Source organism: Leptodactylus fuscus, chromosome 5 (genome assembly GCF_031893055.1).
Source record: "Leptodactylus fuscus isolate aLepFus1 chromosome 5, aLepFus1.hap2, whole genome shotgun sequence".
NCBI lineage: Eukaryota > Metazoa > Chordata > Amphibia > Anura > Leptodactylidae > Leptodactylus > Leptodactylus fuscus.
In genome coordinates, this window is record NC_134269.1 from 59465380 (window position 1) to 59492259 (window position 26880).

Here is a 26880-nt window from a genome sequence, read left to right on the forward strand (position 1 = left end):
TTCATCCTTCCTCATTCTCCGCTGGAGTACATAGAGGGGGCTCCATAAAACACACCAAACGGGCTACCATATTATGCTCCTGGGTTTTGGCATTTGGGACAGAAAGGTATGATGAATGTTTTCCTCTCCACACTCTTTTTATGACTCTTGAGTTAATTTCTACGCCAGGTATTCAACTCTATCAGCTTTGACCATACTTCTGTGGTTGAGGAGGGTACTGGCCAGTAGGGCTTAGTTCTCTTTCAAGTAATTTATAAAAGATAAGACATGACACCCAGTATTGTATTTCATAAGTTTTACGGGACTTATTAACTTTAATTTTAATGAGACTGCGCTGTGATCAGGTCATATGAACAGTGAATGTGATGTCACATAGTTTTTGCAGAAGGGGCAAATATCACAAAATAGCAGGATCTGGCTAATAAAAGAGAGCAATAAAACATCTGCTTAAATCTTAGACAGTGCTGAGAGATAGGCACAGACACCCAAGTGCCTTCACCAGTGCTAGCTGCAAGGCCAGATGGACTTTGCTGAATTTGGGGCCTGAGTTATGACCACCAGAAACCATACAAAAAAATAAATGCTGTACTAACTGAGACCAAACCAGAACCCACAATTATTTTACTGGGCAGACCCAAAACAGGAGAATAAATGTCCAGGCAAATGGTTAGAACTAGGTGGTAACATCAGAGGTAGAATCAGGAGATAAAACGGATATCCAATATAAAGCCAAAGGTCAGTTCCAAGAAGTCATGTCAGATGCAGATCCAGGGTTTTATACTGACTGCCAGACTGGAGTTGGGAAGGAATTTTTTCCCCAGAAATGGGGCAATTGGCATGAGCCTCATGAGGTTTTTTGCCTTCCGCTGGATCAACACTGTAGGGGATTGTAGGGTTATAGGTTGGACTGATGTCTTCATCCAACCTTATCTACTATGTAACTATGAATAACCAGAAACAAGCCAAGAGACTGAATAAATCCAACACACAAGATCAGGGTTCAGAGCTAAACTAAGGTACTAAATTAGCAGGCACCTGATTTGGGGGGAAAGGGTTTTTTATTTGCTCTCTCAGCTGCTAACTGGAAAAGCCCTGGGTACTTCTGATACTGCAGAAGCTTTTCAGGTTGCACAATAATCTAAATTGAGATTCCCGATACTATCCTAAGGATACGTTAGCAATTTAAAAATCCAGGAAAATCCCTTTAAAGGGATTCTGTCAGCAGTAAATTAGTTCTAAAGCTAATTATAGGAACTTGTAGAAGGGACTAGACAGTTCCGAAGTATGCCTCTATTATTAAGCTTTGGAGTCCCACTTTTCATGTAAATTGCTGTTTTCTATATATGCAAATGAGAGGAAACCTGTTGTGCCGGGAATCTTAAGCTGTGAACCAAGCTCAAGCAAACTAAGATATGTTCCAAATCAATTTACTGCTTACCTCCCTTCAAGGATCTGTATACACACTAAATTTATTTCATCATGAGGAACATGGTGACAGACTCACCGGATGATATATATATCATTGGTGATAAATTTTACATCATTGGGAGCCTGACTGGTCATCCCTCCTCCTCCTACTAACACAACATTGTAATGAAGAAAAATTATAGGAGAGTCGCTCCCTATAACTTTGTATGAAGCAGCAGTCAAGTATGAATGTTACAGAAGTTCCTCATAGCGGAAGTGGTGTAACTAGGAATGACAGGGACTTGTGGCAAACTTTTGACATGGGGCCCCCCCTTGACCAACACCAAAGACCCCGATCGACCGACCACCCCTCCCGCAGCGGTAGCGGCTGTTGCCGGGCCCCCTAATGTCCCGGGCCCTGTGGCAGCTGCTACCACTGCTACCCCGGTAGTTACCCCCCTGCTTAGCGGTTTCTGTAACCTCTGTAGAGTTGCATGGGGAAGTACTGTACATTTATCATTAGTACTTTTACCATTGCTTCATACACCCTCCTCGCTGTGATAATAAAGGTAAGGTAATAAGTGTTACTCTCCTAATTGGCTCTTCAAAATGTCTCCTAAGAAGCCCCATAAAACAAAGTGCACAGGGCAGCTGTTTCCTTGAGAGCCGCTTCCTTACATGAATACGACCTAGATTATATACAATAGCAAACAAGGTTTTCTCTGCTGAGATATAGTAAACATGGCTTCTCCCTTATCATATAGGCTACCACTTATCGAACTTCTGAATATGGTCATAATGTTATTGAAACCTGCGAGTCTGTATGCATTTCTGACAATTACAATGATTTTCTAATTCATTTTCAGGTTTTCTTTTTTGTTCTCGACAGAAACACCACAGCAATAATAGGCAAGACGTAGCATCTGGCAAAAACAAACCAATTTTTTCCCACAAAACAGCACAAAAGATTGTCTTTCTATTATACTGTGTATTACCAAAATTAGTTCTAGTCCTTGACAATAAAACACAAAGATGCTGTTATCTGTAGAAAAATCATCATTATACAGAACAAAAGATATAGAAATTCGGGGCTGCCCTGGTCAAGTCCTGTTTGTTCTTTAACAAGTTTCCGATCCTTTCAATTACAATTGTGCGGTTATGACCCTGATAAAATACATGTAAGAGCATTTATTCTACATCCTCCAGTTCAGCATTGTACTGCTGTTTTATTATACTCACTTGGTATATATGATGTATTGTATGGTATACTATGTGGTCCACACTTAATATCAAAAGGTAATGTCCTAGTGGGCCATAAAAAATTAAAAATAATATAACGCTGAGGCTCATGAATTTAGTATTGCTAAGGGCCCATCGAAATGTTAATTGCTACTGCAGGAATATCTAAAATGTGTGTATTTAAGCAATCCAGCATAATATAATAGTTTCTTACGGCTTCTGTTAACCTGATAGATATATTTATGAACTGAAAGAGCTTGTGCACCCAAGCACATTATCGAGCCTTACAATCTGTAGAAATCTACGATATGTTATACAGAGAGGTTTATAGTGTTCGCCTGAACCTTTATATGTCTCCAATTTTATACAGTGCTGTAAAAGGTTTTTTTCTAAGTTTAACTTGACAGTGAAAGGGGTTTTCCAGGACTGAGGACCAATTCTTAGGATAGGTCACCCAAAACTAGTATTCAAAACTATTCATCGAATACCTCGCCCCCATAGGAATGCGTGGAAGCGGCCGAACACCAAGGGGTTAAGCACAGTGAAAATTGATGGCCACTAACATGCATTCCTATGGGAGCGAGGTATTTGACGAATACTAATCGCTCAACACTACCCAACACCTGGAACCCCGCCAATGAGCTATTTGAAGTGGCTGTACTTGTTGGATTACTGCTTCTGCTTCACAGGACTGTGATATGTTTATCTGTCAAATGGGCTGTTTGAAGCTCAGTCCCATTCTAGTAAATAGGAGTGAACTGCAATACCAAGAACAGCCACTTAACATTGAATAATTGTAAATCAGCCACTTAAAATTGAACCAGTAGCTTCTGCTGAAACCTAAAAGGAAGGGAATGACAAGAAAGTGAGCCCTAGGGCGAAACCACTCCTGTCCCCACCTGTTTGCCTCAATTTCCCTAAGTGGTAGAGGACAACTGGGTGACAGTCCCTTCCTATGATGCAAGTAATGAGACAGAATGCAGACAAGACAAACAACAAAAGGGTGGTCAGCTAGCCATGGTGTTGGAACCAGTCAAGCTACAAAGTACAGAGTAAGAATCCAAAAAAGTAGTCAGAGGAAAAAGGAGAGGTCAGAAATATAAATACAGATATCAAACAGTATACAGACAGTACGCAGAAGGCAATAGCAAGCACAAGGGAGCAGGCAGGAAAAGTATATAAAGGAATCTGCCCAAGACTTGATTGGCCATGAGGAATGTCAATCAAAAGCTACTTAGTTAACTCCATAGTAACCAAAGGAAGTAAAATACTGGCTGGACTCACACACAGCAATGAATCCACAGCTGTGCTACAACAACAAGTGATCAGGATCACAACTGAACATGCCAAAGCGTGCAACGGGACTATAGCGCAGAGGCCCGAACAGGCATAGATGTTACAATAGCACTATGCTTGGTAAGCAGAGATGAACCCAGACCACCCATGAATCAGTATTATACTCTGGGGTCTCCTACTAATTGGAAGCCAGAGAAAAGTAAAACAAAATACATACAAAAAAAAAAAACCACTCATACTCACCTTTCTGGGTGATGTCAGTGTCCCTGGGTCACTGCTGAGGCCTGTGGCTGCAACAGTCAAGTGGGGTATGTCCATGTCATGATGCAAATATCATGGCTTTCGATGCACCTCACATGATCTCTGAGGGCCAATCAGAGGCTTTACATAAAGCAACATCATCAAGGGGCCCAAAGAGGGCAGAAGACACTGGGGGAGAAGATCAGAAATCACAGAAGAGCCCCAGAGAGCTCAGAAAAGTATGAGCTGTTTATTATTTTTCCATAGCTCCGCCGGGCCTCTGATCACTAGACTCCAGGTTCTAAATATCTCTGGTTTTGCTGAATCTTTGGAAACTAATTTTTGGAAAACTAGTAAGGAGACTGGAAAATTCACTCACGTCTAGTCATTAAAGGGGTTTTCCAGTATCTTAAGGTAATTGATACTGGTGGCCTATCCACAAGATAGGTCATCAGTATCAGATCGGTCAGAGTCCTACAGCCAGACCCCAAGGTGAGGCCATCAAAGCCAGATACTAAGTATACAGCTGTAAGCAGTCTTGCTCCATAACAAGTGAAAGTTAGTGGGATACAGTGCTACACCTTATCAGATACACTGCGTTGTCATCCACATTTTTGTTGAGTATAATGCCTGCATGACACATAAAGTATGAACCAGAATCACGCACTTATACTGTGTACATGACACCTCACATGTTTGTCAAAAATATGTACAATTCACAATTATATAAATCCCTAGCCGCTGGACTGTGTCTGCAGATATGCAATATGACCCTAGTGGTATATATATCGATAAGTCATTGTATCATAATTTAACAATTTTATTTAATATTACCACAAACGACAAAAAATAAATCTGAAATGGAGGGCATGGGTAAACCTGGTTGACTCCTGTCTGGTGCTAAAGTTTGCTAAAGAAATGAGAAAGAGGACATTGGTCAAAACCTATTTTTGATCTTCTAACATAATATGCCTACGGGGACAACCAGATATTTATTAAGTAGCCACTGGGATCCTCTATTTTCCACATGACTGTCACTGACACCTGAGGGGTCTAGCAAAGCAATATATCATGGTCTCTTTGTAAAAATGGCAAAGCCAAAATTCCAGGCTGTTGATGGAATAGTCAGAGAAGGTATAGATTTTCTGAGAAAAACCTTGTAAAGGCTATAACCAGATTATTTTAATATTTAAAGGGATCCTATCAGTCAGACACAATTTTTTGTAGGTACCACGTCCGAATAGCCTTAAGAAAGGCTATTCGTCTCCTACCTTTCGTCTTCTCCGCGCCACTGTTCGCCTACAATACCATTTTTTTCTTGGTATGTAAATTAGCTCTCTTGCAGCACTGGGAGCAGGCTCCAGTGCTCAGAAAGCACTGGGGGCATCCCCAATGCTGAGAGAGAACTCTCTCCCTCCAGCGCCGCGTCCTCTTCTTCAGCAGCGTCATGTTCAGCCTCTTCTTCCGGCGGTGGCTTGTAACTTCTAGGCCTCGGGCAGAACAGACTGCGCATGCCCACAGGCCACGAGATTCTGATTTGTCCCCAGTACTGTGAGAGAGGTAGTTTACATACCGAGAAAAACCGGGATTAAAAACCGGGATTGGAGGCAAACAGCGGCGCAGAGAAGACGACGAAAGGTAGGAGACGAATAGCCTTTCTCAAGGCTATTCTGACGTAGTACCTACAAAAAAATGTGTTTGACTGATAGGAAACCTTTAACATAATATTTTGTTCCTGACTTTTTATCATAAGGTCAATGAAGTGGATTCTGCAGAAGTCTTACCTGATCAGGATGATAACAGAAGGAGTTTGGGCCATTGCTCCGATCATACTGCAAACGCACATCACACATAGAAATGTGAGAAAAGCTTCCTGACATCCAGGACTGGGACACTTTCCAGGAACCACAGTATTATTCTCCGCCGGGACAGATGTGACACATAAACAGCCAGTCAAATTCTAGATAATAAAAAATCACAGAAGTTATTAAAGTTTTTTTGTTTTCTTTTAGTGGATGCTTAGATTTCTGGACTTGTTTCATTATTCATTATTCTACTTATCATCTTGGACAATATTTAGATGTATGAAGGAGAGCTTTAGAAAGAAAAATCACCACGTCCTCCTTGGCATGTAGCATCCAACACAGAGTTGGAACATTACATCAGTCATATATGATAAGGTAATATGTGATATTATTACCTGCTACTTACACGTACATGGCCCATTTCACAGCGATAAGTATGGACTATTACTCAGTCCTGTAAGTCCTTTATCTGTCACTACATGTGGATACTGTTCTTGTTATTACTATAGACACCCAGATACCCAGCTGGCATTTTCTTTTATATCAACTTTTCCAATGCCAATTGTCAAAACCAGCTCTAATATTTATTGACATTTAGTGGAATTAATAAAATAATTATCAGGCAATAAAGAACAAACCACTGCCAGCCAAATACATTGCCCTAGACAAACCTGACCTTAAACCTATACATGATACAGATAAAAATGACCACCCTGGAGATACCATTTTACCTTCTTAGGAGACCCAGAAATTCTATAATGTCCTATGATTTATCTGGATGCTATATGCTTTGTATATTTCGCAATTTACAGCATATTTATTCTACAGAAACAGTGGTCTGTAATACATGGATGCTATTGATCAACAGAACACAGTCACTGGTTTCATTGGGCATCTGTGACAAGGCATGTCCACCTTCATTCCATGGTGGTGTGTGGTACAGTCAGTGTCCAGTACACGGTCCATGGTGTAGCCAATATCCAGACATAGTCGGGAGTATAGATAGTACCCAGCTCACACTGATGTAACTATAGGGGGTCACAGTGATCGCACCTGTGACCAAGCACAGAAGCCAGGGTGGCCCACAGGTCTTCCTCATCACACTGAGGCTGGTTAAACTTCTACTTCTTCTGAAATTTCCCCAATGTGGGACTATTAAAGGATTATCTTATCTTATCTTATGATCTCCCTTCTAATTTCCCTTGATGTCTGACAAGCTGGGCATCATTAATGAATTACCCCTGCTCTCTGGTGCACTGGAGTAAGACAGGTGCAGATTCATGATACACAGCCTGCCACTGCAAGAAAGAAGGATAATTATGCTTTAAAATTGCAGTTGGTCTACAACATACAAGGAAGGATTCTGTGAGGGAGTCTGTGGCACAAAAGAGATATGATTATTCAGTTGGGGTAGACTATAATGGGGTCTGTGTGCTCTCCGCACAGTGTCTGCACGGAACATGCGGACAGAAAAGTAGATCATGATCTTTTTCATGATAATTTTTCAGTGAAACACAAAGTCTTTTATTGTAGGTACAACAAAAATTGATGCGCCATGAACATGAAGGCGTATATGTGTCATGGGAGCACTTTGCTACATAGATCAGGGATGAGGAAGGTCGGATGACCGAAACCTCTTATTACCAATTGATCTATCTTTCTACTTTGCACATATATGCCTTCATGTCCGTGGTGCATCAATTTATGTTGTATCTACAATAAAAGACTTTGTGATTCACTGCAAATTTAGAGTGTGCAGCAGAATTTTCTTTTTGGAGGCCTTGCACTGGCCTGACATTACTTAAAGTGACCCTGTTGTGCTCCTGTAGTCTGATACATACCCACCTAGCTGAGAGCAGGAACGGTGATAGATGTTGGATCGCTGTTGGTACAGCTGCTCAGACCCCTACTGATCACAAGAACTAAGGTTCCCAAGTCCTCCATTCACTTTTAAGGGACTAATGGAAACAATGAAGTACAGTATTCTGTCAGTCATTCACATAAGATTTCCTGATTGATGGGGTCCCAGTGGTCACCCTTATGTGACACAGACATTGCCATTGCCAACTTGCTTGCCAATGTGCTAATTCATTTATTATAATCCAGCTGCAATGTGATTCCCCCCCACCTACCCGTGACAGCTCTTTAAAGTAAAATGCCGTAGTTGGGAATCAGGAGGTGAAGGTTATTGTTTAGTCTTTATGGAGCTTACGTTATATTGCAAGTGATTTACATCCCTTGGCCCTTATTACCTATTGCAGGGACTCTGGAGGTCGAGGTCCTCATCTGAGGACTGTGAGTAATTCTTCCCAATGCATAGTTCAGATAAAGGCTAACTGATTTCAACCAAGGTTCACAGCAGGATTACTGTTGCCTTCAAAGGGCCGTCTGTGCTTGGTGTTGTATGCCGACATATATTGTACTCCTTCCCCACCAACACTGCCTCATAGCATAAAAGATACATCATTTTTCTCTTTGAAGAACAAACATGTATTCTCTTTCCCATCTTTCATTAAACTGACTTTCCTCTGCATCAATTTTTCAATTTAATTAGACATTATTTCTCAACTTTAGTGGCTGCTCCTTTTTTTTTTTTTTACTTTTTAATAGGCCATTACTTTTTGGATTACACCAGTGGCCCCAACTTAGTATACTGCCCCTTAGTGGCCCTCACAATATAATGCCCCTCAGTGGCCCATGACACAGTGAAATGCCCCTATAGTAGCCCAAATAATATAAGGGCCCATCACATATTAACTTGTCCACCCCAGTGGCCCATCAGACATTATATTACAATGCCCCCTCCAGTTTCTCCCACAGTATAAAGTCCCTATCTTGGTGTGCCCAAAGTACTGTATAATGTCGCCCTCCAGTTGCCCCCACAGTTTCATGTCTTTTCCTAGCTCCGACAGTTTCAAATCCCCCTCCTAGTGACCCCACAGTTTCAGTGGATGGCTCCCTGCTTCACCATTGTATTCAACTCATCAGTGCCCAGAGGATACTGGAGTTGGAATTGGGGTGGCCTGGAACATTGGGACAGCACTCTAATTGTTGGGCTGTCCTGCTGTCTGAAGGAGGCTGAAGCATAGGGCTCACAGCAAGTGAACTATTTGCGCTAAGGGTAAAGTGGCTCTGAGTAGATGTAACACATCTACTAGTCATAGTTATTCCTGGTTCTGCAGCACTCAAAGAAAGACATCCTCTATTATACTACACTCATTGACTTAAAAATATTGCACCCAGATAGAAATCCTGATAAAATGCTGCAAAACTCACTTCTTTTTGCCTATGCATACGTTTTTCTGAAGGGTCAATAAAGGGTAAAATTAACATTACATGGCAGCCTGCATGTAATGCATAGACATGGCACGAATGCCAATGTATGACTGGTCTGACATTGCGTTAGCTAATAGCTAACGATCAATTCTCTAGAGTTAACATGTCTAAAATTCTTTACCAATATAGCACGAACTTGCTACAACTAAGCTCAAACTACACTAAATCTTTTGATCAGATACAGACAAATTCAATATGAAGCTCTGTTCACACTGCATGACATATGTACATCTTGACGCTGACATCAGCAGGGAGAAAGTAAAGGGCTGAAGCTATACATATCTCACGCAACTGAAACAAGTTATTTCATTCTGTGTAGCCTGCATGTGAATTACAATACAATTTTTGGGAAATCCAAAAAACTAGAATTTACAGACAGATGTGCATATCCTATTAAGTTTTTTGGATAAAACACTAGGATTGTACATGTGTTACGACAACTTGGACCAGTCACACATTATAGGACACTTTTGTAAAGGCAGCATTTGCTGAAATTAAAAAAAAAAAAAAAAGCAAATATTCTTGTACATACCTGATACAAAATATATCATTTTTGCAACACTTTTTATTAATGTACCTCCAAATTCCCTACATTATATCACAGGCTACACAACAGCCACCGCTACAGACCTCTGTCACTTTACTCCAATATTCAACTCACCTTTCAATATTTCCGTAATGGAGGTAATGAGGAGCCAGTAAATTGTATCTGCATTAGCGCTGAGAGAAATATATGTGTGCCGTGTAGGCAAACAGTCTGTTGTTAATGAATAGAAGATGAGAAAATTATCAATGAATCCGCATGCATTTTATTCCCAGTCTGTAATTGTCTCAATAAGATGAAGACCTGGGTAGTGGGAAATTGCTTCCTGGGGGTTAATGCTGTGTTTAATATAAGCTATCTGTTCAGACGCACTTATCCTATATTCTATGAATAAACAGAATTCAAAATTGGAGAATATGTTTAGAATCCGTGACATACAGTGTATGAAGATATTATATGACCCATATAGAATTTGTATGCAGTGATACACAGTGTACAAAGGAATATTCAATACATTACACCCACGTGCATAACACAGGATATAGGAACTATATGTACACTTACTGCCTTTGTGCAGCCAGCAAAGCAAGCAGACATGTAGGTGATTCCATCAGCACCACAAACAGGGGTGAAGGAGTCGTTCTTACATTCACAGCCAGAATTGCAGGGAGGAGGGTGATTCGTGGAGGAACTCGTAGAAGAGCTGAACGAGAAGAAAGAAAATCTAAATTTCTGTACAAAATAAAAACATACAGAGATAATGGGGAAAAAAGTTGGACTGATGGTTCTGTTTGTTCTTTCCAAATATTAGTTTAATTAGAAATCATAAAGTCTCCAGAGGCCAATTATAGGATTCAGTTTTGGGCTGAATTTTATGTAATTTACTGTTTGCGTGCAGAATATTATTTCTTCATACTCATATCATAACCATAAAATACATTCTATTGCCCACACATTGCACACAGTACAGAAATATACACACTGCAGACTTCGAAGTAAAGATGTTCAAGATTTGTTATTTTATGCTGAAGTTTTTAATATTTTTTAGCTGTCATTTTGTATGTAGTCCCTATCATTGCAGAGCAGTCACTGCGGTTAGTTTCAGCACATGATGTTAGATGGGTGGATACAGACTCTCTGCTCAAGTCCAGGACCACCCACTTGACAATAGAAAGCCCAAATGCTTAGGAAATTAACAAAAATAATTGCTTGGGATTAATGGGGGGCTAGAGGAAAAGAAGTATGATTGCATTGATATCAATGGAGTGGCACCTATTAAAGAATGCAAAGAGTTGGCGTTGGTGGAGGTGGTGAAAGGTCCTCTTGAAATGTTTCATCCAAAGTACAAAAAGAATGGAAGAACCATTGGTCTAATATTTCACAAGACTTGATCACAAGCTGTGCTTCTAGTCAAGTACAAAACCAAGAGGGTGATATTGGATCTGTCAATGTAATTAGAATACGGCTTATACTTATTATTTGGCCACTTGGCAGATGTCAAAGGGTTCTTGAAAAATCAACTGAATCCCAAGCAATGTGAGCTCTATTTCTGTCATACTAATATAACCACAAAATTTCTCTAACGTAATAGATTTCCAGATGTGTCCTCCCTTAACTTCTCTCTTGTTTGGCACATTCAGAAATAGACAGGCCGCAGTCTCTAGACTTCAGTATGGGTGCAAATTTCCCAAGGGACTGACCGAACTCCCTTGTATAACAGAAGATAGGACAGAGCTTACCTTTACTTTATTGAATGTCAACACTCAGATCCACAATAGAGAGAGAGCAGCTCTGTAAATATAACCAGCCTTACAAGTACTACGTGACGTTGCGGAACACCTTTCGTCAAGCTTAATCTATGAGGATCAAGCATAAAGTATAGGAGACAGGAGTCTGAAATCTGAGATTCAGTTGCTGAGGCCTGTAACATTGCAACAAGGAGCAAATAAAGCGTCGGGCCACAACATGTAGAGGCTCGGTCTTAGGAAGCGTGAAACTTACAGTCAATGATGGAAATGGAAATTCACCCTAATTGTGTTACATATACAGTAGATGCCCATCATACAAGTTATTCTTGTCGGGTAATACCCGGTGCATGGATGGAGATGCCACTGATGTAGCCTGTACAGCTCCAGGGGACCCAGCTAGTCGATGAGGTCAATCACCTTAATATCATCTTTTTACTATCTATTAGATTGCAGGTAAATGTCTAAGGAGGTGTTTTATGCTGAGATATAAGGAACATAAGGGGTTCAGAACCGATCTTGTACAGGGGCCCTTAAGTGTCTATAACCCAGCGGCCACCACTGTGATAATTTGCATTCTGCACTCATTATATGGCTTCTATACACAGAGAAGTGTATGAATATTTATATCTATTCTATTGTATCTACAGTACCTGTCAGGAACAAGTGATCTGTACATTATGATCGGCTACAGTACACACGTAGGTTATAGCCATGAACACTTCTCACTGTTAAGTTTACGTAGACAGACAATTATTTTAATTAGCGGTTTTTGTCTTTCTTTTGTCATTTTATAAACCAGCTGAAACAATTCACATTTATTTCTAGAACCAATGGGTGAGCTTGTAAGTGACAGCTGTAATGCTGAGTCCAGGAATACATTGGTTATGATCTGTCACTTTACCAAGCGGCATTATAATGAACAATCATTGTACTGTAGAAAAAAACCTTATACCGTACTGTAAAAGACTATAAATGGCAGCTATGACATTTATTGCTGATTCAAGCAGGAAAAGGACTCTTTGTAAAGAACTGTCTGGTTTAAATAACAATAAATGTAAGGATTGCCGGAAATCATTTTGCACTTTTCCTGCCGTTAGCTAGTCCTGATGTTCATGCAGTAGCCATACTGGATATCTAAAATTGTACTTGTAAAGTGTGTTACCAATGAGATTCTAAATGTAGTGCATGCACCAGTGCTGGAAAGGTGATCTACGTTATGGTATGTGAGGTGTGAAACATTTGTATAGGCAAAAAAAAACAACCTGTCCCCATAGCTTGGCATATCCTACTAATATTATAAATGTGAAAGTTTGGATGTTTGTGTGTTTGTTACTCAATCATGCTAAAACGGCTAAAAAGGATTTGGATGAAATTTGGCACGTAGATAGTTTGTAACCTCGATTAACACATAGGATACTTTTTATCCCAGTATATAATACGGCCTCGCGACTGTTATGAATTTATGTTCATATACTATATTAAACTGCTCTTGCCTGCAGCACTCTTTTAGCTAATTGGAGTTTGGTGATAAAGCCTGGCCTGTTATCTATCTATGTAACCACACAGATAACACTGAGTCCATTCTTATTGTCTGAGCTGCATAAGTGTTCTGTTCAGCCATAGGGAGGAGGGAGGAAGACAAATACACTCTAGGCAGAGTGCTGACCCACTGAGATGGGAACACCACTTTAATCCAAATTGGCAATTTTCCAATTTGAAACATGCCAGGAAAAGAAAATCTAATTTGCCACAAAATTCTCAAAAAGAGAAGCTATGACAGTAGCGAGAAGTCAAAAGACCTCGTCAAGCAGAGCTGTGGAGGATTGAACAAGCTAGGCGTCAAGCGGCTCTTAGAGCAGCCGAAACTCCGGAGCAGGCGGATCATCGACAACAACAACACACTCATTATATGACTTCCCAGCGAACAATCACAGGCATGACCAGCTTGAGAACAAGTTCAGTGGCAGGACAGCTTGAGTGCTTCCGAAATGCTGAAGCAGGCGAACCATCAACAGCAGAAATTTGCTGAATATAGGCGGATCATCGACGCCAACAACACGCAGACAAAGTCACGGGAAGAGGTTAGTCTTAAGATAAGTGGTATAAGATGACAGGCTTTGAAAAAACACATGATTTTGCAATAATGCTTCAGCAGCTATGTTGGCTATGTCTGTTTACTCGGGGCAATTCAGTGGTTCTGGTGTGAAGGGCAGTCAGTCAAGGGATTTGTTACAATAACGTTGAGTTTATATAATGAGTAACTGTAATCTTTTAACAATTTTAACAACTACGGTCATATCTATATACTGTGGGGAAAAAACTTTGCAGTCAAGGGTAGCAAAAAGAGTGAGTGCTCCCGATCTGAGTAGAGTTGCTAAAGTAGTAGGAATCAGTAACAGGAATCAGGTTCTTTTATGTGAAGCACCAGCAAGAAGTGTTATCATCCTGAGCTCAGTGCAGAATGAGTGTCAATGATTTTGTAATATATATATATATATATATATATATATATATATATATATATATATATATATATATATATGAAGAAGTGAGCTCCTGATATAAAGTAGCGGGTCTTTTTTGCATCCTCTTAGACTCCATGACTAGCGTTGAAAAAGCCCCCTTGTTGTCCACCTCTCACTTCCTTATCAGCAGTGGTAGGAGAGCAGTTCCAGCTCTAATCCCCCTGATATTGTTCTACTGACGTTTCGGCATCAGAGTGGCAGCAGAGATCTTGAAGACAAAGCGGCATTCAAAAGTGCCAGTAGGGAGATGAGGTATTGATCCTAAGGAAGTTTCTGCAGCTGGGGTAAGGAGGTAATCACCTCTCTTTGTGTAATCCTGGGTGTTCCCCTATTCGTATGAATGCTCATACAGCCCATGTAAGAGGACAGTCATACACTTTGCTATTTTACTTCTGAACTTAATGTCTTTTTTTTGTTTTGTTTTTTAGAAAAAAGTGAAGATTCTTGAATTTCACAAATAACTTTACACCGCCTCCTATGGGTCATAGAAAAACAATGCACTTTATATTTCAACTGAATTAAAAAACTAAAACCATGCTATCAATATTGCCTCGAACAACATAATAAAGTAAGCAAATACAATTTATACATAAAGAGAAAGCTATATGGGGTCAGTAAGTCATCGTGCGATGACAGCATTCAAGCTTCTGTAATGGAACAAGGGACGAGACATTGCAGGAACCTTTTTATGTTTACCGTAAACATCTTTTTTTGGCATCTAATAAAACCGAGAATAAAGAGGATAAATGCTCGTGTCTTCGGTTTGTCTCACAGCTTGTTTATCCCAGTCGTCTGCTAAAAAATAAAATCTACATAACTTAAAATGACTAAATGTGGCGTGTCCAGGCTGCAGCATGGAAGAGATTTATGTCAGCCTAACAATAAGTAGAGCAATTGTGTCAGTTTTAACTCTCCCATTTTACAAAGAACATCCTAAAGCATTGGCTGCCTGCATTTAACAGCTTGTTCTACAGGGCCTGTGTTATACCGCGGCACAGTTATAAAATCATTTAGTGACAGCTGTTTCATCAAATCAATTACGTAAACTTGACCTTAATCTTCCCGTAAAAATGCATCACTGAGTAGCCAATATATGTGAAAGGTAATAAATAAGCTTTACGATAACAATATTAGTACTCACAGGTTTCCATAGGGAACAGTCACTCCGGCTACTGGACCGGTGTCACAACCCAAGAAAAGAAAGGACACGTAGCATGCAGTGGAAACCAGGTTAACTAGCATTGCCATTCTAATTGCTCCCAGGGCGGAAAGACTTAATTTCTTCACCAGAAGTCCACCAAGGAAAATACCCAAGCATGCACATGGTATAGCCGTCATTCCTAGAAGGAGACAAAACATTGTTACTAAAAGTTTCCTAGGCTTTGATCACATCTGCGTTGTTCATTTCCAGGTGAGCTGATGTACATTTCAGCACAGAAGACATGCATCACTTCATAAATGAGGGCACTTTCCACTATCACAGGAGATAAGAAGTATGGAAACGCCAGTCTTTAGAAATCTCCCCATTGATTTCATGGTTTGTAAAGACTGGCTAATTCAATGCAAGTATTCATATGTCCTGCACTGGTGTAGGGTGCGCCTTATTTATGAGGTGGTGCATGCCCCTTCACAAATCAAACCCTCCACCAATAGGCAAGTCTGCACTGAAATCTACTCCAGCTTGTACCTGTTATAGATATCAGGGATAATATACACTAGTATACTAGCGTGAATTATGACAACTCTAGTGTAACTCCCAGAAAATGATGTACAAAGCATAATATATTTCCATTATATGTGTTATATTTTTGCATAATATATTTTTTTATTAAACAAAAATATAGTACACATATATAACACATAGTACCGTATACACTCGAGTATAAGCCGACCCAAGTATAAGCCGACCACCCAAATTTTACCACTAAAAACTGGGAAAACTTATTGAATCGAGTATAAGCCTAAGGGGGAAATGTAGCAGCTACTGGAAAATTTAAAAAATTTAAATGGTTTTTGGGTGCAGTATTTGCTGGGTGCTGGGAAAGGGGAGGGGGTGTTTTGGTTGTCTGTCTGCCCCTTCCCTGAGCTTGAGGACTGTTTTTTTTCCCCCACATGGAATCCATCCTTGCTGAATATAGGGTATATGCAGTGCTCCTATTAACCCCTTCCCGAAGGAACAAGAGCACTGCAGATACCCTATATTCAGTAGACCGGGCACTTTCAGCCACAGGGATACCTAATGTGTATGTGTTTCACAGTCATTTTCTACATTTATATGCATTCTAGGGAAAGGAGGGATTTAGAACTTTTATTTATTTTATTTAATTTTTTTTAAATATTTTCTAAAGCTTCTTTTTTTTTTCACTATTTTATGGGAGATTCTATACATTACTATTGCGGCTGGTCATAGACCCCCCCAAGCCCCCCCACCCCTTCCCAGAAAAATAATTTTTTTATTTTTTTTGCTTGACTCGAGTATAAGCCGAGGGGGGCTTTTTCAGCACAAAAACTGTGCTTAAAAATTCGGCTTATACTTATAGTTAGAGATGAGCGAACACTAAAATGTTCGAGGTTCGAAATTCGATTCGAACAGCCGCTCACTGTTCGAGTGTTCGAATGGGTTTCGAACCCCATTATAGTCTATGGGGAACATAAACTCGTTAAGGGGGAAACCCAAATTCGTGTCTGGAGGGTCACCAAGTCCACTATGACACCCCAGGAAATGATACCAACACCCTGGAATGACACTGGGACAGCAGGGGAAGCATGTCTGGGGGCATAAAAGTCACTTTATTTCATGGAAATCCCTGTCAGTTTGCGATTTTCGCAAGCTAACTTTTCCCCATAGAAATGCATTGGCCAGTGCTGATTGGCCAGAGTACGGAACTCGACCAATCAGCGCTGGCTCTGCTGGAGGAGGCGGAGTCTAAGATAGCTCCACACCAGTCTCCATTCAGGTCCGACCTTAGACTCCGCCTCCTCCGGCAGAGCCAGCGCTGATTGGCCGAAGGCTGGCCAATGCATTCCTATGCGAATGCAGACTTAGCAGTGCTGAGTCAGTTTTGCTCAACTACACATCTGATGCACACTCGGCACTGCTACATCAGATGTAGCAATCTGATGTAGCAGAGCCGAGGGTGCACTAGAACCCCTGTGCAAACTCAGTTCACGCTAATAGAATGCATTGGCCAGCGCTGATTGGCCAATGCATTCTATTAGCCCGATGAAGTAGAGCTGAATGTGTGTGCTAAGCACACACATTCAGCACTGCTTCATCAAGCCAATACAATGCATTAGCCAGTGCTGATTGGCCAGAGTACGGAATTCGGCCAATCAGCGCTGGCCAATGCATTCTATTAGCCCGATGAAGTAGAGCTGAATGTGTGTGCTAAGCACACACATTCAGCACTGCTTCATCAAGCCAATACAATGCATTAGCCAGTGCTGATTGGCCAGAGTACGGAATTCGGCCAATCAGCGCTGGCTCTGCTGGAGGAGGCGGAGTCTAAGGTCGCTCCACACCAGTCTCCATTCAGGTCCGACCTTAGACTCCGCCTCCTCCGGCAGAGCCAGCGCTGATTGGCCGAAGGCTGGCCAATGCATTCCTATGCGAATGCAGACTTAGCAGTGCTGAGTCAGTTTTGCTCAACTACACATCTGATGCACACTCGGCACTGCTACATCAGATGTAGCAATCTGATGTAGCAGAGCCGAGGGTGCACTAGAACCCCTGTGCAAACTCAGTTCACGCTAATAGAATGCATTGGCCAGCGCTGATTGGCCAATGCATTCTATTAGCCCGATGAAGTAGAGCTGAATGTGTGTGCTAAGCACACACATTCAGCACTGCTTCATCAAGCCAATACAATGCATTAGCCAGTGCTGATTGGCCAGAGTACGGAATTCGGCCAATCAGCGCTGGCTCTGCTGGAGGAGGCAGAGTCTAAGGTCGGACCTGAATGGAGACTGGTGTGGAGCGATCTTAGACTCCGCCTCCTCCAGCAGAGCCAGCGCTGATTGGCCGAATTCCGTACTCTGGCCAATCAGCACTGGCTAATGCATTGTATTGGCGTGATGAAGCAGTGCTGAATGTGTGTGCTTAGCACACACATTCAGCTCTACTTCATCGGGCTAATAGAATGCATTGGCCAGCGCTGATTGGCCGAATTCCGTACTCTGGCCAATCAGTGCTGGCCAATGCATTCTATTAGCTTGATGAAGCAGAGTGTGCACAAGGGTTCAAGCGCACCCTCGGCTCTGATGTAGCAGAGCCGAGGCTGCACAAGGGTTCAAGCGCACCCTCGGCTCTGATGTAGGAGAGCCGAGGGTGCACTTGAACCCTTGTGCAGCCTCGGCTCTGCTACATCAGAGCCGAGGGTGCGCTTGAACCCTTGTGCACACTCTGCTTCATCAAGCTAATAGAATGCATTGGCCAGCGCTGATTGGCCAATGTATTCTATTAGCCTGATGAAGTAGAGCTGAATGTGTGTGCTAAGCACACACATTCAGCTCTACTTCATCGGGCTAATAGAATGCATTGGCCAGCGCTGATTGGCCAGAGTACGGAACTCGACCAATCAGCGCTGGCTCTGCTGGAGGAGGCGGAGTCTAAGATCGCTCCACACCAGTCTCCATTCAGGTCCGACCTTAGACTCCGCCTCCTCCAGCAGAGCCAGCGCTGATTGGCCGAATTCCGTACTCTGGCCAATCAGCACTGGCTAATGCATTGTATTGGCGTGATGAAGCAGTGCTGAATGTGTGTGCTTAGCACACACATTCAGCTCTACTTCATCGGGCTAATAGAATGCATTGGCCAATCAGCGCTGGCCAATGCATTCTATTAGCGTGAACTGAGTTTGCACAGGGGTTCTAGTGCACCCTCGGCTCTGCTACATCAGATTGCTACATCTGATGTAGCAGTGCCGAGTGTGCATCAGATGTGTAGTTGAGCAAAACTGACTCAGCACTGCTAAGTCTCTGCATTCGCATAGGAATGCATTGGCCAGCCTTCGGCCAATCAGCGCTGGCTCTGCCGGAGGAGGCGGAGTCTAAGGTCGGACCTGAATGGAGACTGGTGTGGAGCGATCTTAGACTCCGCCTCCTCCAGCAGAGCCAGCGCTGATTGGTCGAGTTCCGTACTCTGGCCAATCAGCGCTGGCCAATGCATTCTATTAGCCCGATGAAGTAGAGCTGAATGTGTGTGCTTAGCACACACATTCAGCTCTACTTCATCAGGCTAATAGAATACATTGGCCAATCAGCGCTGGCCAATGCATTCTATTAGCTTGATGAAGCAGAGTGTGCACAAGGGTTCAAGCGCACCCTCGGCTCTGATGTAGCAGAGCCGAGGCTGCACAAGGGTTCAAGTGCACCCTCGGCTCTCCTACATCAGAGCCGAGGGTGCGCTTGAACCCTTGTGCAGCCTCGGCTCTGCTACATCAGAGCCGAGGGTGCGCTTGAACCCTTGTGCACACTCTGCTTCATCAAGCTAATAGAATGCATTGGCCAGCACTGATTGGCCAGAGTACGGAATTCGGCCAATCAGCGCTGGCCAATGCATCCCTATGGGAAAAAGTTTATCTCACAAAAATCACAATTACACACCCGATAGAGCCCCAAAAAGTTATTTTTAATAACATTCCCCCCTAAATAAAGGTTATCCCTAGCTATCCCTGCCTGTACAGCTATCCCTGTCTCATAGTCACAAAGTTCACATTCTCATATGACCCGGATTTGAAATCCACTATTCGTCTAAAATGGAGGTCACCTGATTTCGGCAGCCAATGACTTTTTCCAATTTTTTTCAATGCCCCCGGTGTCGTAGTTCCTGTCCCACCTCCCCTGCGCTGTTATTGGTGCAAAAAAGGCGCCAGGGAAGGTGGGAGGGGAATCGAATTTTGGCGCACTTTACCACGTGGTGTTCGATTCGATTCGAACATGGCGAACACCCTGATATCCGATCGAACATGTGTTCGATAGAACACTGTTCGCTCATCTCTACTTATAGTATATACGGCACATACCCATATATATATATATATATATATATATATATATATATATATATCATATACAGGCAGCACTAAAACAAAAGTATTAAACATTGATCATAATAGTAGAATGACATTGACTGTAGAAATATAAAAAAGCAGAATCCTTTAAGGGTGAGCTGTAACTGAAAAGGAAGCATAGTATCACAATAAGAATTAGAAAAGGAGAGGTTCCTATGGGGAGTTTATATATCGTAGTCGCCTGCATAAACAGGCTGAATAATAGCCACTGACCATCTTTAGAACATGTAATTTTATGAATCCCTCAAAAAACTGAAGACTGTAAGGGATTCCTGAAAATAGGTCCCAGAGGGAAACCTAACAGCTGTACTATATTGTTCATTTTTCACAACTGTTACTCTCCAAAATTGTGACCATTGCCTAAGCCATTACCCACTGGTTATAGGGACAGTATACTGTTTGGGTCGAATATAAAAGTCAATATATTGTATAGGGGCCAATAAAGAGGCAATGTACTAGGTGTAAGGATCAGTAAAAGGGACATCATATCATGTCGCAAAGGGGGGGGGGGGGGACAGTCAAAATCTTGCTATCTTTCCCTACGCAGAGCTGTATGTGGCTCCTCTGCATCCTAATGTCCAGTTACCAAAAAGTAAGACCCTCACTAATTTCATTAGAGTCAGCAAACTATAAGCAAGTCATAGGATTAATAAGTGCACTCTATGCAAAAAGTAGTAGAAGTTATTGCATTTTATGATGGTGTAATCCTTGCCTATTGAGGCCAGAGACAAGTTTCACATATGATATTTGTGTTTTCCATAAGTTATGATCAACCCTGATCTCATAAGCAATATGCCACACAGAGAGTTGGATATATTACTGCTTTCTAAAATCCCATTCACAAAGTGTGCTCTGCAGTTGTTATATTTTTGTACAATTTCTTGTATTTTATTCCTATTGACATTAATAAAAAGTAAAAACTTTTCTTACGCCAAAAGACAACACAACGTAAACCTACAATAGAAAGTGTATGTATTTGTTATTACCTTCTCTTGCACAGTTACCTTTATCATGTAACATCTATAGGAGCATAGAATAGGATCTAGGTCTCGCAGCTCCTGCCAAGCTTACACTTCATTAACTGCTCTCTGCACCTTTCATCTGTAAGGTGTCTTCTCATTTTGCTTTCCCGGTGACTGATGGCTTGTCTACTTTAGATTTTAATATAGCACTTACACAATGGATGAATGTTGAAATGAAATATCTAGGCAGCCAAATGACAAAATGTCACTGGAATAGATCCAATTCACAACTAGACGCTTCACAATTGTTTTTTGCTAGATTAAGCAATATGTAGACGAGAAAGGCAAAGTCATGTCTTTTTTGGTCCCTTAATCTCTTAGTCTTAAAATATGCAATGAAATAGGGTCAACCGCCTAAATTAAGACATGACCCTACTATTATGCATTTATTCTGGCCCTGCAGATGTTTCATCGCCATAACAAGTCATTAAATACAATATTTCACAGTTATGGATCAAAGACAGTGCGTCCTACAGAGAACCGAAGCGAATACAATATACAGCACCGTACCTGCAATTTTTTTTTATCTTAGCGAAATAGAAAATTGTTTAGCAGCCCAAGATGTCTGCTGATTCTGCATATTCTTGTTATATGGTGTTTTTAACAATCGTAAAACAAGAAAATCACTTTTACCCATAAGCTTATGTAGTTTTCATGCAGATTTATGCACATATTCTATACCAAATTCATTATGAAATCCAAATCTAATGTACATGAATGGGGTTCCTATAATCCCAGTCAGAGGCATGGGTGAATGGCGATTCACAGGGGTAAATTTCTGCTAGAGCAGTCAAAAAAAGACCGCCATGAGGATTAGCCCTAATAAATCATAATGGAGCAAAGCCTTGGACTGATCTGCTGCAACTCTATGCAGAAATCAGGGTCAACCATGGACATCTATAGAAGATTTTAATCCATTTGGAAGGGGGACTTACCCCTCGTTCACATCTGTGTTTGGTAATCCGTTCGGGGAGTCCACATGGGGACCCCCGGAATGGACTACCGAATGCATTTGCAAGCGGTGTGCAGTAAAAGCACATGGACCCCATAGAATATAATGGGGTCCGTGTGCTTGCCGCGAGATCTCCGCACGACTCTTGCGGACAGGAAAGTAGACTGTGAAGTGCTTTCCTGTCCGGATGTTCCCTGCAGTGATCTCACGGCAAGCACACGGACTCCATTATAGTCTATGGGGATCTATGTGCTTTTACTGCACACCACTTACAAATGCATTTGGTATTCTGTTCGGGGGAGTCCTCATGCGGACTCCCCCAAACGGAATACCAACGCAGATGTGAACGAAGCCTTACAGAGATTCCTGAGTGAGTCACCACCAAAAAACACCAGATTTGGGGAGTTTTTTTCTTTAGTGGCTGCATGGTTGTGAGTAGCCCTGGCCTTATAGTGTTGAATGCTTTACATATATGTACAGAAAGTTAAATAAATAGTATTGGTTATCAATAAGATTATCCCACCATACACAATGCATATTGACAACGAGTGATGAGCTCTTCCTCTTACCTAGCAGCTGATTGGCAGATGAGGTTGTCAGGTTAAACTGTTGTTCTAGGTATTTTCCCAGGAATGCTGCAAAGCCAGCTACCACAGCTATCTCCATGCACGCTGCCAGAACGATGCACGTGAACACAGGGTTGGACAACAAGTGCTTTGTGACTTTTGGAATGACTGAAATAAAAAAAAGGACATGTTTGGATCACTATCACATATTTTAAGAAGCAGGTGAGTGTTTAAATGGTTAATAATGTTTTACTATCCAGTGATAAATGTATATTACAATAAAGCTATAACAAGTAAAGGGGACCTTTAATCCCCAACTCTTTGCATCCTTTAATAGACTCTGCTGCAATGATTCTGGCACAGTTGGGATAGGCTATCTACTGTCAGGTGGGTGTTGCCTAACTACTTGCTCCAGCTGAGGATTGCACATATGACTATGGAAAGCAGATTTAGCATACTAGGTGCTAAAACTAATGGCACCAATCGCTCAGGAATTGTGAAGACTACAGAAAAAAATTCAACTGTGCTGGAATCAGCGGGGAATCACCTATTAAAGAATGTCAAAAGTTGGAGTTGGTGAAGGTAGAGAAAGGTCATTATTAAAGGAGAGCCCTTATTAAATGACAAACTGATCATATAGTATCATGCCGCGGGGATCCCAGCTATCATGTGGACTCTTTGGAAGAGCTCTGAGGCAAATGTACAATTTCTCTCCAGGGTTATAAAGCATTGCACAGTGACTAGTTTAATAAAAGACTAATATATGTAAAGCAGGGGTACGCTATTTCCTTCATAGCAGGACATACTTTGTAGGCACTTTTCATATATAGATAAGTGTTCTGAGTTTAGTAACCCTTCTATAAGGTCACATTTCCCTAATAGTCCTTCTTACCACACCACACACAGGCTGATGGATAGCCTTCTGTGTGCTCACACTTATACAGGGAGATCACTCTGTGCGGGCGAGGTAAACTGGACTCTCACTCTCTCTCCTAGGAGTCCTCTCACTCTTTCTCTTTTCTTTTTTTACCCTTTACCTTTCCAGTCACAAATCATATAAACCTATCATATTCTTCTCAGAATCCGACATATTCATTCAATGGAGTATTGCAATGTGGTTTTTGAAATCAAAGAAAGAAGCAGATACTATAAGGGAATTGAAGTTTTCAGGAAAAAAAAAAAATCTATTTTACTCTATTTTTTTTAATCCACTGCTAGCTTTGGCAAAAAATACATCAAAGAAGTGTGAAAGCATACCCGTAACCCAGTAGTCAATACTAAATCAGAAGAAGGATTGTCCCCCAGGGGTGAACCTCGCGTCTCTGCTGTCTGAGGAGAACTGTAGAAAGGCACCCCTCCAAACATAAATGTGAGTTTACGCATTACTAGCTTCAGACAATAAGTGTAGACAACAATCTATAAAAAGCACGAGTGCGACTTTACATTAATACTGCTCAACATTTCATCAACATTAGTGATGGAGTCGCAGGACGACCTGGTGATCGTCTGTAGTGTGATGGGACACCCTAATTAAAAGTGTAGGCCACGTGCTCTCTTTACAAGAATTCCCCCCCAACTGTAGATCTAAAATTCACTTTATTTGGCCCATACACAATATAATATCCCCTTTACTGACTGCCACATTATATTATTCCCTTTACTGACCCCCACACATTATACCGCCCCTTTAATGACCCCCTACACAGTATATTGTCCCCTTTATTGGCCTGAACACATTATATTGTTTCCTTCTTTTTGGCCTCCATACAGTATAGTGCTCCATTTTTTTGGCTTCCGCTCAATAATATGATAGTCTATATAGGAATGAGTGAGCAGATTAAAATTGAACTGGATTTGACCTTAATTTTAAAAAAGTTTCAGGCTCGATCCAAACACAAAACTTTTGGCCTAGGGGAGGTGAGAAAAAATAAAACAATTATACTTACCTTGCCTCACCTTTCCTCAATGGCTCACTTAGCCCTACCTTCCATCGGTGGTCATATGGGGCAGGCCAATAGAATGACGCTAGGTTAAAACCTATGCAGTGACCGAGGAGCACGTGACATCAGCCAGAGGCCAGGAGAGGCCTGAAGAGGACCACTGTATTCTCAGAAGAGATCTAACATGTTTCAACCGCTACCTATTGGATTATTCCAAAAGGTATAGGCCAACGTTCAGCACACTAATCCCTGCTCCTACCCTGCCTGGCCTCCGCTTCTGCCAACAGAGAGAAGAGTCTTGCAGCACCCTCTGGAGGAAGAAGCAGATACTGGACAGGAGTGGGATCAGTGAATAAAATATTACACTAAATATAATAGAAAAATCAAATCTAACCTCAGATGCTCCAACGACCTCCTACTCCGCTCTGCCCTCATCCGCTCCTCACACAACCGTCTCCAAGACTTCTCCCGTGCGTCCCCCATACTCTGGAACTCCTTACCACGACACATAAGACTGACCCCCACAATCACAGGATTCAAGAAGGCCCTGAAGACTCACCTATTCAGGAAGGCCTACAACCTCCAATAACACTATCACCGCACTGCCATCTGTACAGTCTCCCCCTCTCCTTCTGTCTCTACCCCCTTCCCTCATAGATTGTAAGCCCTCGCGGGCAGGGCCCTCTACCCCACTGTGCCAGCCGATCACTGTTAGTATGATATGTACCTGTATATTTTGTGTATTGTATGTAACCCCCAAATGTAAAGCACCATGGAATTAATGGTGCTATATAAATAAACAATAATAATAATAAAATGGGGAGCAGCCACTTAAAAAAAATTCTGCCCTTCAGTTTATGCCAGGACGCACCATTTCAGGCTACTGCCTCATGTCACCTCATGGCTGGTGCATGCCCGATTTTTCCTGCATAGAAAGTATTATTACATTCTGTGTTTTCAGCTCCAAAGGAAATATTTAGAAAGTTATTATGTAGCAGGCACATCTGATCCTAAATATTAGCAGTCACACCACAATGGATCGGATAATCTCGAGTAGACCTATAACTCATTCATGAGGTCTAGCGATAGAAAGAAGATCCCCGATATCATTGGATGTATTGTAATTGAGGTTGGTAATAAATTAGATTACTAATAACACAACAAATCTCTAGGGAAAGTTTATCCTATAATTTTGCACACCGATACTCTGGAGGGCACCAAGTCTTTAAATCTCTTAAATACCCATCCACAAGTTGTATGCTCCTTAACATGAAGCAGGGAAAATGCAGATCCACGCGGTTAATTACAATGGCCTATGAAATAATGCATTCAACAGTAATCTTATAAAAGAAAAAAAAACTGTACCCTTTGGACAGATAAAAACCTAGAAACAGAAGCAATTATAGCCGAACGGAAATGCTCCTTAAATTATTCACAGAAATAATGAGGTGTAATTATGTAAAGTCTGGACTTTTACTTTAACCTGTCTGACACTATTGTGTTTAATTCTATGAAAACAGTTATATCCTGACCTAAAAGGTCTGCCATCAGTAAAACCACAATGGGGCCTATTATGGAGCTGCCGTGTTACTGTGTTAGCACTAGAAGTTATTGTTCCTTTCAGGCCACACTATTTTGTTTCTAAACATATCTAATATTTCTTGCTGGTTCTTTTCTTAACACACTGTTTAAGTAGGTCCAAAATCCTCAGCAAAGGCAGATTATAAAATCTGAACTGTTTACAGCCACCACTAGGGGGAGCTTAGTGAACAACGTTTTATAAACAGTGTTCAGCAGATTACTATGCTCCCTCTAGTGGTGACTGCAAGCACCCACAGTTTTATTATTTAAAGGGAGTCTGTCAGTAAGAATATTGGTATCAAACTAATGACAGTACCTTTTAGGGCTTCTTCTACACTTTCCAAATATGCCTTTCTTATTCTGCCTTACATCTTCATTTTCACAAAATTGAGTGTTTTAGTCTTATATAAATTAGCCAGACCTTCACTCTCTTCTCTAGATAATAGCCCCTAACTGTAGACAAAGTGTGACAATGTGGGATGTGTGACACAGGCAATGGGGGAGAAGAAGATGGGCAGCAGTTAGGGGCCATTATCTAGTGCAGAGAGTGAAGTCCCAGCAGGAGACAAAATGCCCCTAAATTCCTTTTCAGCTAATTTGCATAACAG

The 26880-nt window shown here is 41.5% G+C and overlaps 1 protein-coding gene across 1 annotated transcript in view; it reads right to left on the bottom strand.

The window, feature by feature from the left end:
- SLCO3A1 (solute carrier organic anion transporter family member 3A1) overlaps nucleotides 1-26880 on the bottom strand; it is a 260725-nt gene that overhangs the window by 30387 nt on the left and 203458 nt on the right. Inside the window, exons 5-8 of the mRNA XM_075273273.1 lie at nucleotides 22755-22919; nucleotides 15282-15480; nucleotides 10432-10570; nucleotides 5967-6142 (exon numbers count right to left, since the gene is read on the bottom strand). Of these exons, the coding sequence (XP_075129374.1) occupies nucleotides 5967-6142; nucleotides 10432-10570; nucleotides 15282-15480; nucleotides 22755-22919 (679 nt within the window). The remainder of the gene's footprint in view (nucleotides 1-5966; nucleotides 6143-10431; nucleotides 10571-15281; nucleotides 15481-22754; nucleotides 22920-26880) is intronic.